General features: G+C 44.6%; 1 protein-coding gene across 4 annotated transcripts in view; it reads left to right on the top strand.

Moving 5' to 3' along the window:
• The window catches only part of LOC110524934 (uncharacterized), a 112650-nt gene extending 98338 nt beyond the window's left edge, over window positions 1–14312 (top strand). For all 4 annotated transcript variants that reach the window (XM_090233607.1, XM_090233608.1, XM_090233610.1 and 1 more), the window contains 8 exons: window positions 1433–1585; window positions 4345–4512; window positions 7699–7872; window positions 9347–9436; window positions 9840–9923; window positions 10276–10503; window positions 11766–11929; window positions 12828–14312. In XM_090233607.1, the coding sequence (XP_090089733.1) occupies window positions 1433–1585; window positions 4345–4512; window positions 7699–7872; window positions 9347–9436; window positions 9840–9923; window positions 10276–10503; window positions 11766–11929; window positions 12828–12939 (1173 nt within the window). In that variant the 3' untranslated portion in view covers window positions 12940–14312. The remainder of the gene's footprint in view (window positions 1–1432; window positions 1586–4344; window positions 4513–7698; window positions 7873–9346; window positions 9437–9839; window positions 9924–10275; window positions 10504–11765; window positions 11930–12827) is intronic.
• Window positions 14313–16069: the final 1757 nt, after the last annotated feature.

Raw genomic sequence — 16069 nt, 5'->3', positions numbered from 1 at the left:
TTAGCTGGGCCTATACCACCACATACCTCAGTCAGTTAGCTGGGCCTATTCTACCACAGACCTCAGTCAGTTAGCTGGGCCTATACCACCACAGACCCCAGTCAGTGAGTTAGCTGGGCCTATACCACCACAGACCTCAGTCAGTCAGCTGGGCCTATACCACCACAGACCCCAGTCAGTTAGCTGGGCCCATTCTACCACAGACCTTAGTCAGTTAGCTGGGCCTATTCTACCACAGACCTCAGTCAGTCAGCTGGGCCTATTCTACCACAGACCTGTCAGTCAGTTAGCTGGGCCCATTCTACCACAGACCTCAGTCAGTTAGCTGGGCCTATTCTACCACAGACCTGTCAGTCAGTCAGCTGGGCCTATTCTACCACAGACCTCAGTCAGTTAGCTGGGCCTATTCTACCACAGACCCCAGTCAGTTAGTTAGCTGGGCCCATTCTACCACAGACCTCAGTCAGTTAGCTGGGCCTATTCTACCACAGACCTGTCAGTCAGTCAGCTGGGCCTATTCTACCACAGACCTGTCAGTCAGTTAGCTGGGCCCATTCTACCACAGACCCCAGTCAGTTAGCTGGGCCTATTCTACCACAGACCCCAGTCAGTTAGTTAGCTGGGCCTATTCTACCACAGACCTCAGTCAGTCAGCTGGGCCTATTCTACCTAAGACCTGTCAGTCAGTTAGCTGGGCCTATTCTACCACAGACCCCAGTCAGTTAGCTGGGCCTATACCACCACAGACCTCAGTCAGTTAGCTGGGCCTATTATACCACAGACCTCAGTCAGTTAGCTGGGCCTATACCACCACAGACCTCAGTCAGTTAGCTGGGCCTATTCTACCACAGACCTCAGTCAGTCAGCTGGGCCTATTCTACCACAGACCTCAGTCAGTTAGCTGGGCCTATTCTACCACAGACCTGTCAGTCAGTTAGCTGGGCCTATACCACCACAGACCTCAGTCAGTTAGCTGGGCCCATTCTACCACAGACCCCAGTCAGTCAGCTGGGCCTATTCTACCACAGACCTCAGTCAGTTAGCTGGGCCTATTATACCACAGACCTCAGTTAGCTGGGCCTATTCTACCACAGACCTGTCAGTTAGCTGGGCCTATTCTACCACAGACCTGTCAGTTAGCTGGGCCTATTCTACCACAGACCTGTCAGTTAGCTGGGCCTATTCTACCACAGACCTCAGTTAGCTGGGCCTATTCTACCACAGACCTCAGTTAGCTGGGCCTATTCTACCACAGACCTGTTAGTTAGCTGGGCCTGTGTTTTTGCCCTGCTTGCGTGAGCCCCTCTGTGCATCCAGAAAATGCACCCTACTATCTACCATGACCCTGCTCAAAACTAGAAACTAGTGCACTATGTAACTAGTAGGGTTCCATTTCAGCCTCTGTGTCTGTCCTACACCATGTCCCCTATAGGAGGCGCTAGAGAAGCAGACGCTCCATGCCCAGGGGCTGTCAGAGAAGCTGTGGCTATCTGAGAGACAGTTGGAGGATCTAGAGGTGGACAAGGAGACACGGGACAAGAAGAGATCAGAGCTCAGCGACACGGTCTTCAGACTGGAGACTGAGGTACAGTACTGTTCACTGTTACACACCTATAATGTAGCTACAAGGGTTGGGGTCAATTCTTATTCAATTCTTATTCAATTCTTATTCAATTCCTATTCAATTCTTATTCAATTCCCTTTCAAAATATAATGTAGCTACAAGGATTGAGGTCAATTCTTATTCAATTCGTATTCAATTCTTATTCAATTCCTATTCAATTCTTATTCAATTCCTATTCAATTCCTATTCAATTCTTATTCAATTCCTATTCAATTCCTATTCAATTCCTATTCAATTCTTATTCAATTCCTATTCAATTCCTATTCAATTCTTATTTAATTCTTATTCAATTCCTATTCAATTCCTATTCAATTCTTATTTAATTCTTATTCAATTCCTATTCAATTCTTATTCAATTCCCTTTCAAATTCCAGGGCAGTATTTAAATTCAGAGATAATCCAATTCCTTTCAATTCCAATGTTAGGTCAATTCCAAGAATTGTATTCCCAATTCAATATTAACCCCAACAATTCCACAAATTCCAATTTTAATTAAATTCACTGAGGCTTTCAGGCAAAATATAGAAATACAAGTTGAAATGATTTTAAAACAAATCTTGCAGTCAATTTGTTATTTTAATGTAATTTGTTATTTAAATTTATTATTTCAATTTAATTTGTTATTTTAATTTGTTATTTAAATTTAATTTGTTATTTAAATGTAATTTGTTAATGTAATTTGTTATTTAAAGTGCATTTTTTCCTTTAACTGCATTTGAAATAAACACATATTACATTTCAATTCAATTCCAAAGGATGTATTTTACAATTTCAATTACGATTCCATTACTTGAAAATTGTTGAAATTCGAATTGAATTCAATGTAAATATACCACCACAGACCTCAGTCAGTTAGCTGGGCCTATACCACCACAGACCTCAGTCAGTCAGTTAGCTGGGCCTATACCACCACAGACCTCAGTCAGTTAGCTGGGCCTATTCTACCACAGACCTCAGTCAGTCAGTTAGCTGGGCCTATACCACCACAGACCTCAGTCAGTCAGCTGGGCCTATTCCACCACAGACCTCAGTCAGTCAGTTAGCTGGGCCTATACCACCACAGACCTCAGTCAGTCAGTTAGCTGGGCCTATACCACCACAGACTGTAAATGTAAATTCTCCACTTTTTAAAGTTATTTTATTTATCTTGGATGGAATTGACCAATTAGCTGCCTAAGTTTCAAATAGTTCTATCCACTGAACTGACACCAGGGGCGGAGGATTCAGAATCAGGATTATACAGCATTTCAGGAAAATCTGAACATTTTGGGAAAGTATATAAAGTATGTAATGACGTGTGTATGGATGGGTAGAGGATGGGTAGAGGATGGGTAGAGGATGGGTAGAGGATGGGTAGAGGATGGGTACAGGATGGGTAGAGGATGGGTAGAGGATGGGTAGAGGATGGGTAGAGGATGGGCAGAGGATGGGTAGAGGATGGGTAGAGGATGGGTAGAGGATGGGTACAGGATGGGTACAGGATGGGTAGAGGATGGGTACAGGAAGGGTACAAGATGGGTACAGGATGGGTACAGAATGGGTACAGGATGGGTACAGGATGGGTAGAGGATGGGTAGAGGATGGGTACAGGATGGGTACAGGATGGGTAGAGGATGGGTACAGGATGGGTAGAGGATGGGCACAGGATGGGTAGAGGATGGGTAGAGGATGGGTACAGGATGGGTAGAGGATGTGTAGAGGATGGGTACAGGATGGGTACAGGAAGGGTACAAGATGGGTACAGGATGGGTACAGAATGGGTACAGGATGGGTACAGGATGGGTAGAGGATGGGTAGAGGATGGGTACAGGATGGGTACAGGATGGGTACAGGATGGGTAGAGGATGGGTACAGGATGGGTACAGGATGGGTACAGGATGGGTAGAGGATGGGTAGAGGATGGGTACAGGATGGGTAGAGGATGGGTAGAGGATGGGTACAGGATGGGTACAGGGTGGGTAGAGGATGGGTACAGGATGGGTACAGGATGGGTACAGGATGGGTAGAAGATGGGTAGAGGATGGTTAGAGGATGGGTAGAGGATGGGTACAGGATGGGTAGAGGATGGGTACAGGATGGGTACAGGAAGGGTACAAGATGGGTACAGGATGGGTACAGAATGGGTACAGGATGGGTAGAGGATGGGTAGAGGATGGGTAGAGGATGGGTACAGGATGGGTACAGGAAGGGTACAAGATGGGTACAGGATGGGTACAGAATGGGTACAGGATGGGTACAGGATGGGTAGAGGATGGGTACAGGATGGGTAGAGGATGGGTACAGGATGGGTACAGGAAGGGTACAGGATGGGTACAGGATGGGTACAAGATGGGTACAGGATGGGTAGAGGATGGGTAGAGGATGGGTACGGGTTGGGTACAGGATGGGTACAAGATGGGTACAATATTTTTTTATTTATTTTATTGAACTAGGCAAGTCAGTTAAGAACAAATTCTTATTTTCAATGCCTGCCTAGGAACAGTGGGTTAACTGCCTGTTCAGGGGCAGAACGACAGATTTTCACCTTGTCAGTTCGGGGATTTGAACTTGCAACCTTTCGGTTACTAGTCCGAACCCTCTAACCACTAGGCTACCCTGCCGCCCCAATATGGGTACATTATGGGTAGAGGATGGGTACATTATGGGTAGAGGATGGGTACAGGATGGGTAGAAGATGGGTACAGTATATGTGTGTGACATTCTGGTCTCTCCCTCCACAGCTAGAAGAGGCTCTACAGAAAGCCACCCAGGCGACAGCAGAGCTCAGTCTGCAACAGAAGCTACGAGATGACGCCCTGCTGAGGGTAGAGGAGATGGAGGAGAGTTTACTGGAGAGGGGTCAGGAGCTGCAGATAGCCCAACAGACTGTCAGCCGCCTACAGGGACAGGTAAAATACTGACCAAGGCCTTACAGCTAGGGTTAGGGTTAGATGGTTAGTGGGTTAGGGTGGAGGAGCTGGATTCAGAGAGCCCAGCAGACTGTGATCAGCCTCCAGGGACAGGTAGATAAGGACATAGGCCTTACAAGGTCTGACAGCATGCGTTGGCGTAGGCTTTACTATAGTCAAACACCAATAAACAACTTGTGTTTGAGATCAACTTTTGAAAGTAATTTCTGCTTAAGTCGACATCCAGGTGTTTACAGCAATCGTGTCACCTACTTGACCCAAACTGTCCATTATGTGGTTTTCTGTATGTGTTGTCAGGTAGCTGATAGATAACTGTATGTATTGTCAGGTAATCTGATAGATAACTGTATGTGTTGTCAGGTAGCTGATAGATAACTGTATGTGTTGTCAGGTAGCTGATAGATAACTGTATGTGTTGTCAGGTAATCTGATAGATAACTGTATGTGTTGTCAGGTAAGCTGGTAGATAACTGTATGTATTGTCAGGTAATCTGATAGATAACTGTATGTGTTGTCAGGTAGCTGATAGATAACTGTATGTGTTGTCAGGTAGCTGATAGACAACTGTATGTATTGTCAGGTAATCTGATAGATAACTGTATGTGTTGTCAGGTAGCTGATAGATAACTGTATGTGTTGTCAGGTAAGCTGGTAGATAACTGTATGTGTTGTCAGGTGTCAGGTAAGCTGGTAGATAACTGTGTATGTTGTCAGGTGTCAGGTAAGCTGGTAGATAACTGTATGTGTTGTCAGGTAGCTGATAGATAACTGTATGTATTGTCAGGTAAGCTGGTAGATAACTGTATGTGTTGTCAGGTAGCTGATAGATAACGGTATGTGTTGTCAGGTAAGCTGGTAGATAACTGTATGTGTTGTCAGGTAAGCTGGTAGATAGCTGTATGTGTTGTCAGGTAGCTGATAGATAACTGTATGTATTGTCAGGTAAGCTGGTAGATAACTGTATGTGTTGTCAGGTAGCTGATAGATAACTGTATGTATTGTCAGGTAAGCTGGTAGATAACTGTATGTGTTGTCAGGTAGCTGATAGATAACTGTATGTGTTGTCAGGTAATCTGATAGATAACTGTATGTGTTGTCAGGTAGCTGATAGATAACTGTATGTGTTGTCAGGTAGCTGATAGATAACTGTATGTATTGTCAGGTAATCTGATAGATAACTGTATGTGTTGTCAGGTAGCTGATAGATAACTGTATGTATTGTCAGGTAATCTGATAGATAACTGTATGTGTTGTCAGGTAGCTGATAGATAACTGTATGTGTTGTCAGGTAAGCTGGTAGATAACTGTATGTGTTGTCAGGTGTCAGGTAAGCTGGTAGATAACTGTGTATGTTGTCAGGTGTCAGGTAAGCTGGTAGATAACTGTATGTGTTGTCAGGTAGCTGATAGATAACTGTATGTATTGTCAGGTAAGCTGGTAGATAACTGTATGTGTTGTCAGGTAGCTGATAGATAACTGTATGTGTTGTCAGGTAAGCTGGTAGATAACTGTATGTGTTGTCAGGTAAGCTGGTAGATAGCTGTATGTGTTGTCAGGTGTCAGATAAGCTGATAGATAACTGTGTGTGTTGTCAGGTTAGCTGGTAGATGACTGTATGTGTTGTCAGGTAAGCTGGTAGATAACTGTATGTGTTGTCAGGTAAGCTGGTAGATAGCTGTATGTGTTGTCAGTTTAGCTGGTAGATGACTGTATGTGTTGTCAGATAAGCTGATAGATAACTGTATGTGTTGTCAGGTGAGCTGATAGATAACTGTGTGTGTTGTCAGGTGAGCTGATAGATAACTGTATGCGTTGTCAGGTAATCTGATAGATAACTGTATGTGTTGTCAGGTAGCTGATAGATAACTGTATGTATTGTCAGGTAATCTGATAGATAACTGTATGTGTTGTCAGGTAGCTGATAGATAACTGTATGTATTGTCAGGTAATCTGATAGATAACTGTATGTGTTGTCAGGTAGCTGATAGATAACTGTATGTGTTGTCAGGTAAGCTGGTAGATAACTGTATGTGTTGTCAGGTAGCTGATAGATTACTGTATGTGTTGTCAGGTAAGCTGGTAGATAACTGTATGTGTTGTCAGGTAAGCTGGTAGATAGCTGTATGTGTTGTCAGGTGTCAGATAAGCTGATAGATAACTGTGTGTGTTGTCAGGTTAGCTGGTAGATGACTGTATGTGTTGTCAGGTAAGCTGGTAGATAACTGTATGTGTTGTCAGGTAAGCTGGTAGATAGCTGTATGTGTTGTCAGTTTAGCTGGTAGATGACTGTATGTGTTGTCAGATAAGCTGATAGATAACTGTATGTGTTGTCAGGTGAGCTGATAGATAACTGTGTGTGTTGTCAGGTGAGCTGATAGATAACTGTATGCGTTGTCAGGTAAGCTGATAGATAACTGTATGTGTTGTCAGGTAGCTGATAGATAACTGTATGTGTTGTCAGGTGTCCGATAAGCTGATAGATAACTGTATGCGTTGTCAGGTAAGCTGATAGATAACTGTATGTGTTGTCAGGTGTCAGGTAAGCTGGTAGATAACTGTATGTGTTGTCAGGTAGCTGACAGATAACTGTATGTATTGTCAGGTAAGCTGGTAGATAACTGTATGTGTTGTCAGGTAGCTGATAGATAACTGTATGTGTTGTCAGGTAAGCTGGTAGATAACTGTATGTGTTGTCAGGTAAGCTGGTAGATAGCTGTATGTGTTGTCAGGTGTCAGATAAGCTGATAGATAACTGTGTGTGTTGTCAGGTTAGCTGGTAGATGACTGTATGTGTTGTCAGGTAAGCTGGTAGATAACTGTATGTGTTGTCAGGTAAGCTGGTAGATAGCTGTATGTGTTGTCAGTTTAGCTGGTAGATGACTGTATGTGTTGTCAGATAAGCTGATAGATAACTGTATGTGTTGTCAGGTGAGCTGATAGATAACTGTATGTGTTGTCAGGTGAGCTGATAGATAACTGTATGCGTTGTCAGGTAAGCTGATAGATAACTGTATGTGTTGTCAGGTAGCTGATAGATAACTGTATGTGTTGTCAGGTGTCCGATAAGCTGATAGATAACTGTATGCGTTGTCAGGTAAGCTGATAGATAACTGTATGTGTTGTCAGGTGTCCGATAAGCTGATAGATAACGGTATGTGTTGTCAGGTGTCAGATAAGCTGATAGATAAGGAGCGCTCCCTGGAGGAGGAGATCCAGCTGAGAGAGAGAGTCCAGCTGCAGTGGAAGCAGGCAGAGAGGAGCGTAGAGGACCTGACCATCGAGCTACAGACGGCCGCACAGACCAAGGATGACCTGGTCAAGCAACTCAAACAGGCTCAGGTTGGTACGCAGTTGCCCTGTTTACACCTGGTTCTAACATGTGTCCTTTGTCCTGATCTTCGTCCACATTCTGATTGTGCCCACGTTTGTGGACAGGTGTAGACGATTAAAATTTGCATTGTGATCTGACCACAGCACAGCAAAGACAGGACCTAGTTTAGATACCATCTAGACAACATACCATCCCAGTACAACCATAAGACTACAGTTCACAGTAAACATAAATACACAGGCAAGTCAGCTCATGTCATTCTGGGTTAATTAAGTATTACTTATGCAAATCCCTTCATTCAATCTATGTGTTCCTAATCTTAATCTAATCTTCACTGTTTAATCTCATTAGAAGATGCTTTTTAGAAGAGCGGAGAGCGAGAGAGTAGACTGTGAAGATATACTGCAGATATAGAGACAGTAGACTGTATGAACTATGAAGATATACTGCAGATATAGAGACAGTAGACTGTATGAACTGTGGGAGATATACTGTAGATATAGAGACAGTAGACTGTATGAACTGTGAGAGATATACTGTAGATATAGAGACAATAGACTGTATGAACTGTGGGAGAGATACTGTAGATATAGAGACAGTAGACTGTATGAACTGTGAGAGATATACTGCAGATATAGAGACAGTAGACTGTATGAACTGTGGGAGAGATACTGTAGATATAGAGACAATAGACTGTATGGATCGTGGGAGAGATACTGTAGATATAGAGACAGTAGACTGTATGAACTGTGAGAGAGATACTGTAGATATAGAGACCGTAGACTGTATGGACCGTGGGAGAGATACTGTAGATATAGAGACCGTAGACTGTATGAACTGTGGGAGAGATACTGTAGATATAGAGACAGTAGACTGTATTAACTGTGAGAGAGATACTGTAGATATAGAGACCGTAGACTGTATGGACCGTGGGAGAGATACTGTAGATATAGAGACAGTAGACTGTATGAACTGTGGGAGAGATACTGTAGATATAGAGACAATAGACTATGAACTGTGAGAGATATACTGTAGATATAGAGACAATAGACTGTATGGACCGTGGCGGACCGTGGCGGAGATACTGTAGATATAGAGACAATAGACTGTATGAACTGTGAGAGATATACTGTAGATATAGAGACAATAGACTGTATGGACCGTGGCGGACCGTGGCGAAGATACTGTAGATATAGAGACAATAGACTGTATGAACTGTGAGAGATATACTGTAGATATAGAGACAATAGACTGTATGGACCGTGGCGGAGATACTGTAGATATAGAGACAATAGACTGTATGAACTGTGAGAGATATACTGTAGATATAGAGACAGTAGAGAAAAAGGCTACAGATACATTTACTCACATGTACAAACTTCTGCTTCAACTTTCTCTTTGGAGTCAATGCAGCGTTATTGTAAAAGCACTTTATGAATGATTGGTTGATTGATTGATTGATTGATTGGTGCGTTTCTCCAGGAGAAACTGTTAGATCTTGAGAGCGACCTGGAGGAGATGCAGGACAGTGAACAGAGATGGGCCAGCAAGAACAAGAGAGCCATCGAACAGGTCTGTCTGTCTGTCTGTCTACACCTGGTCCTCTCACCCCTGACCCCAACACTCCTTACTGTTGAAATGTGTTCGCTTTCAATACGCCACAAATCACTTTCACACGAGCATCTACTTGCTCCTCTTACCCTCATCTACTTACTTCCTTGAATGATCCCTGGCCAGAACTAATTCTATCCTGAAGTCCATCTACAGAGAAAGACAAGGTTGTTTAAAAGTGTGTTGTAGCATGTACCTTAAAAAAAAGGTCTCCTTTAAACCGATGTCTCCTTGGGGTTGGGAAGATTCCAAGGCCCTCGATTGGAGGGGTGGATTTACTGTATGTGATTGTAAACCCCCCCCCCCCCCCAAAAAAAAACATTCTTAAAAGGCGTGTTTGGGATGTTTGTTGTGTTCTTTCCAGACGGAACAGCTCCAGCTGAAGCTGATCCAGCAGAAAGATGTGAATGAGCAGCTGGACAGTGAGAAGAGCATCCTGGAGAGACAGGTACTGTACACTACACTACCTACCGGAGGGGTTTTCACTGGGAACAGTTTTAACCTACAGGGGTTTTCATGTCATTCTGCGATGTATCTATGTGATATTGCGTCACCACCCGTTCTTTCAACATTGTCCTTTCATCATGAACATACAATGCTACAAAGCTACAAAGCTACAATGCTACAATGCTACAATGCTACAATGCTATAAAAAAAAAGACATTAAAACCGTGTCATCCGTGTATACATGTAAAGGTGTAGTATGTATGGGTGTAACTGTAGCGTCTGTGATGAATGATGGAGCAGTGGCAGCATGCTTTGTGTCAAAGTGAAAACCTCAGTGCTCTGTATGTATCCAGCTGCGGGACCTGCGTGTGGAGGTGGAGAACCTCCAACACACCAGAGTTCATGAGGATGTCATCACTAAGACGGAGAGCCGGGCCAAGGAGCTGGAGAACGCTCTGAGGGTGGAGGAGAGGAACAAGGTGGTGATGAACAACACCATCAGTAAACTGGAGAGGAAGAACAACGAACTGTCTGATCAGCTGGAGGAGGAACATAAGATGGCCAAGGAGCAGAAGGACCTGGTAGGGCACATGCACTAACACCACCACTCCACTTGGGGGCAGTAAAGTAACTTCTGGAATGGTTCATTCCACTTGAGGGTAGTAAAGAGACTTGTGGAATGGTTCACTCCACTTGGGGGCAGTAAAGTAACTTCTGGAATGGTTCATTCCACTTGAGGGTAGTAAAGAGACTTGTGGAATGGTTCACTCCACTTGGGGGCGGTAAAGAGACTTGTAGAATGGTTCACTCCACTTGGGGGTGGTAAAGAGACTTGTGGAATGGTTCACTCCACTTGGGGGCGGTAAAGAGACTTGTAGAATGGTTCACTCCACTTGGGGGTGGTAAAGAGACTTGTGGAATGGTTCACTCCACTTGGGGGCAGTAAAGAGACTTGTAGAATGGTTCACTCCACTTGGGGGTGGTAAAGAGACTTGTGGAATGGTTCACTCCACTTGGGGGCGGTAAAGAGACTTGTAGAATGGTTCACTCCACTTGGGGGTGGTAAAGAGACTTGTGGAATGGTTCACTCCACTTGGGGGCGGTAAAGAGACTTGTAGAATGGTTCACTCCACTTGGGGGTGGTAAAGAGACTTGTAGAATGGTTCACTCCACTTGGGGGTGGTAAAGAGACTTGTGGAATGGTTCACTCCACTTGGGGGTGGTAAAGAGACTTGTGGAATGGTTCACTCCACTTGGGGGTGGTAAAGAGACTTGTGGAATGGTTCACTCCACTTGGGGGTGGTAAAGAGACTTGTGGAATGGTTCACTCCACTTGGGGGCGGTAAAGAGACTTGTGGAATGGTTCACTCCACTTGGGGGTGGTAAAGAGACTTGTGGAATGGTTCACTCCACTTGGGGGTGGTAAAGAGACTTGTAGAATGGTTCACTCCACTTGGGGGTAGTAAAGAGACTTGTGGAATGGTTCACTCCACTTGGGGGTGGTAAAGAGACTTCTGGAATGGTTTACTCCACTTGGGGGTGGTAAAGAGACTTGTGGAATGGTTCACTCCACTTGGGGTTGGTAAAGAGACTTGTGGAATGGTTCACTCCACTTGGGGGTGGTAAAGAGACTTGTGAAATGGTTCCTTCCACTTGGGGGCAGTAAAGAGACTTGTGGAATGGTTACCATTGTGTGTGTCTTGTGATTGACCACATTGGGAACACTTTACTTAAAGCCTTCAGGTATAATGCAGTATTATGCAATTATAATGCATGAGAAGACTTGTCGTATACTATATAATTATCATCTTATAATGATCCTGACCTATGACCCCCTCATCAGATGTCCCAGAGGATGCGCTCCCTGAAGCGTCAGCTGAACGAGGCAGAGGAGGAGTCCAGTCGTAGAGACGCTCAGCACCGCCACACCCAGAGAGAACTGACAGAGGAGAGAGAGACCACCAACAAACTACAGAAACAGCTCCTGGACCAGCACCTCCAACTCAAGTACCTGGTTTAGAAATAAGGGTTCAATGAATGACAAAGAGGGAGACAGGGAGACAGAGAGAGAGAAAGAGGCAGAGAGACGAGGAGGCAGAGACAGAGGCAGAGAGAGAGAGAGGCATAGACAGAGGCAGAGAGAGAGAGAGAGAGAGAGGCAGAGAGAGGCAGAGAGAGGCAGAGACAGAGAGGCAGAGAGACAGAGAGAGAGAGGCAGAGACAGAGAGAGACAGAGAGAGGCAGAGAGAGAGAGAGACAGAGACAGAGAGAGAGGCAGAAACAGAGAAGCAGAGAGAGAGAGGTCTGAAAGGATTGCTTTGTGTAATCAATATAGGGAACTTTCTACTTAATAGGGAATAGGGAGGGGGGATATCTAGTCAGCTGTCCAGCTCAATGTATTCAACTGAAATGTGTCTTCCACATTTAAGCCAACCCCTCTAAATCAGAGAGGTGCCACCAACTAGCCTATCAGAAGGCAAGCCGAAGCATAATTCTTCACACATCCTTTCAGAACTACAGGTCTGTTTACGGATTAGGGGCTACGGGTCAAATCAGGATGAATAAATCGAGAGAGAGAGAAAGACAGAGACAGCGAGTGAGCGAGAGTGTGAGCGAACGCAAGAGAGAGAGAGAGAGAGCGAGCACAAGAGAGAGAGTAATCGCAAGAGAGAGAGAGAGGGCAAAAGAGAGAGAGAGAGAGCGCAAGAGAGAGAGAGAGCGATCGCAAGAGAGAGAGAGGGCAAGAGAGAGAGAGGGCAAAAGAGAGAGAGAGAGTAATCGCAAGAGAGAGAGAGAGAGAGAGAGAGGGCAAAAGAGAGAGTGATATACCGTTGAGTGATATACCGTTGAGTGATATACCGTTAGAAGTGCGGGACACAAAGTAACACTCTCCTTTGCCTTGTAGACGTAAGGAGTCCACCATGGCGATGAGACAGACTCTGGAAGATCTACGTCTGGACCTTAGTGTGGATGAGGAGGACCAGACCCCTCCAGTACCCACGGCCTCCAAGGCCTGAGACACCCTTCCTGGGACAGTATTGCAGCATAGCAGCAACCATACTAGCCTTACTCATAACGCCTTTGTCCTAGATTCAATCCGGCCTGCAGAAGATCCATGTCATAGCGTGATTGACATTTATAGCTCATTTCCCATTGATCCGGCATATTCCACGTGAATGTGGGTCTCAGCGAATGGTGGGAGCGTTGCCTTTAAAACGTGCATAAATGGGACAAAATGAGATGGGATTGAATCTAGGCCATTATTAATAAAAGGTACCATTCATACCACCAATACAGGACCCACAGGGAACATACAGCAGCATCCTGTCAGCCAATTAAATCAGCACCCGCGTGTTTGATTTTCAGGTTCAGCCAATCAAATCAGCACCCGCGTGTTTGATTTTCAGGTTCAGCCAATCATATCAGCACCCGCGTGTTTGATTTTCAGGTTCAGCCAATCAAATCAGCACCCGCGTGTTTGATTTTCAGGTTCAGCCAAATCAAATCAGCACCCGCGTGTTTGATTTTCAGGTTCAGCCAATCATATCAGCACCCGCGTGTTTGATTTTCAGGTTCAGCCAATCAAATCAGCACCCGCGTGTTTGATTTTCAGGTTCAGCCAAATCAAATCAGCACCCGCGTGTTTGATTTTCAGGTTCAGCCAATCATATCAGCACCCGCGTGTTTGATTTTCAGGTTCAGCCAATCAAATCGGGTTCAAAAAAAATTACTGTAGCATCTGATAAAACATTTATTTTTTATTTTGTATTAAATCAATCAAAAATCTGCAGGTAATTGAAAATGTAAACCAGTGTGTCTTTACTTCTTGTGTTCCGTCAGGCTGCGTTTCCCAAACTCGGTCCTCTGGACCCCAAATGGAGGTTTTTACACTACACCGCTGGTTCAAATGATCTAAGCTTTAATCAGCTGTGTATTCAGGCCCCCTTTGGGGTCCCAAGGTCAAACTTTAATCAGCTGTGTATTCAGGCCCCCTTTGGGGTCCCAAGGTCAAACTTTAATCAGCTGTGTATTCGAACCACCTTTGGGGTCCCGAGGTCAAAGTTTAATCAGCTGTGTATTCGGACCCCCTTTGGGGTCCCGAGGTCAAACTTTAATCAGCTGTGTATTCGGACCCCCTTTGGGGTCCCGAGGTCAAAGTTTAATCAGCTGTGTATTCGGACCACCTTTGGGGTCCCGAGGTCAGAGTTTAATCAGCTGTGTATTCGGACCACCTTTGGGGTCCTGAGGTCAGAGTTTGTGAAACCCTGCCATAAGGGAGTTTATTTTTTATGTAAGTAAGTTAAAATCCTATGGGCTTGTATCTTTCCTGATTCATTACTAGTGCCTTAACAGAGATAATCAATTGGAAAATAAAAAACATTTTATTAAATCAATTGTGTCAAATGTGACTAACAATAAAAATAGACATAGGATTTGGGGATGATGTCATGTTAGAGGGATTTGGGTAATATTGTCTGCAAATTACCAAAGCAAATCTGTTGCAAAATGTAGTTCTATAGTTTGTTAGAAGCATTATACATTCATTTCCACTTATCTTATATCTACGTGGTATTGGGTATTACTGCGCTGTAGACTTTGGGGAGCTGTATTTTATTAATATATATAAATGGAAAAGCTTTATTTTCACACCCATTGAGCAGAATGTGTCTTCCTTTTACGATGCTTGACGGACAGACAGCCTGAATGAGTGAAGCCGGTGGGACCATTTAACAGTATACTGCACTGTTTACAACACTTGTTACTTCAACCCTGAGCGAAACATGGGTGAGCAGAACCTGGGTGAGCAGAACCTGGGTGAGCAGAACCTGGGTGAGCAGAACCTGGGTGAGCAAAACCTGGGTGAGCAGAACATGGGTGAGCAGAACCTGGGTGAGCAAAACCTGGGTGAGCAAAACCTGGGTGAGCAGAACCTGGGTGAGCAGAACCTGGGTGAGCAAAACCTGGGTGAGCAAAACCTGGGTGAACAAAACCTGGGTGAGCAGAACCTGGGTGAGCAGAACCTGGATGAGCAGACCCTGGGAGTGAGTGAGGACCCAAGACAAACGTTTCACAGAAGAGGAAAGAGACCATGTTATTCTCGCGTGGGGAATCTAAAAGGGAATCTATTCTGTCTGCGTTGTGGAAAGCTGCTGGATATGCATCTTACCTGATGGATCTGAATGACTTGCTGTCCTGCTGTTTACATGATACAAGAAAATGGAGACCGGCGACTGTGTACTCTACTGGCATAAACCTACGTTAAACATGCATTAGACAGGACAGGACAGGTGGAATCACTAACAGACACTGTGTACTCAGGCTCCTCCCTCACTGAAGTGGAATCACTAACAGACACTGTGTACTCAGGCTCCTCCCTCACTGAGGTGGAATCACTAACAGACACTGTGTACTCAGGCTCCTCCCTCACTGAGGTGGAATCACTAACAGTCACTGTGTACTCAGGCTCCTCCCTCACTGAGGTGGAATCACTAACAGACACTGTGTACTCAGGCTCCTCCCTCACTGAGGTGGAATCACTAACAAGTCACTGTGTACTCAGGCTCCTCCCTCACTGAGGTGGAATCACTAACAGACACTGTGTACTCAGGCTCCTCCCTCACTGAGGTGGAATCACTAACAAGTCACTGTGTACTCAGACTCCTCCATCACTGAGCAGGTAGGGGTGAGGATCTCGTGTGTATTGTGATGGGATTTGATATTGTGATAACAAGATGTTTTCTGGGTGTTTTTCTGGTTGTATAGAGCTCCACTCTATTGGGTCGCTGTCAGGGGAAACGTACAGTATTTCGGTTGGCAAAATGTTCCTTTTCTCCTTTCTTCATTCGCTGGCAAAACCAAATAAAAGGGGACGCAGTGTTATTGAGGCCCTGTTTTTTTCTATAATCTACTATAGGCCTATATATTAAAACGATAGAGAGCAATAGTAATGGCGTCTTTTTGAGGGCGCTATAGGAGGCTAACTCCACCTTGGCTTGTTTGACAAATTCATGTTTTTGTTGTTGTTGTAGGGTTTGGGATGTTAAATGGTAAAAATAAGGTGGTAAAACGCAGACTCAGGCGATTTTATACGTTTTGTTCTACGAGATCATCTTCGTCAGCTAACGTCACTTTTTTTTGTGAATTTTG

Source organism: Oncorhynchus mykiss, chromosome 5 (assembly GCF_057628025.1).
Source record: "Oncorhynchus mykiss isolate SJ-2025 chromosome 5, ASM5762802v1, whole genome shotgun sequence".
NCBI classification, from domain to species: domain Eukaryota; kingdom Metazoa; phylum Chordata; class Actinopteri; order Salmoniformes; family Salmonidae; genus Oncorhynchus; species Oncorhynchus mykiss.
The sequence above is the reverse complement of the archived record's forward strand: the minus strand, read 5'-3'. Positions and strand labels throughout refer to the sequence as shown.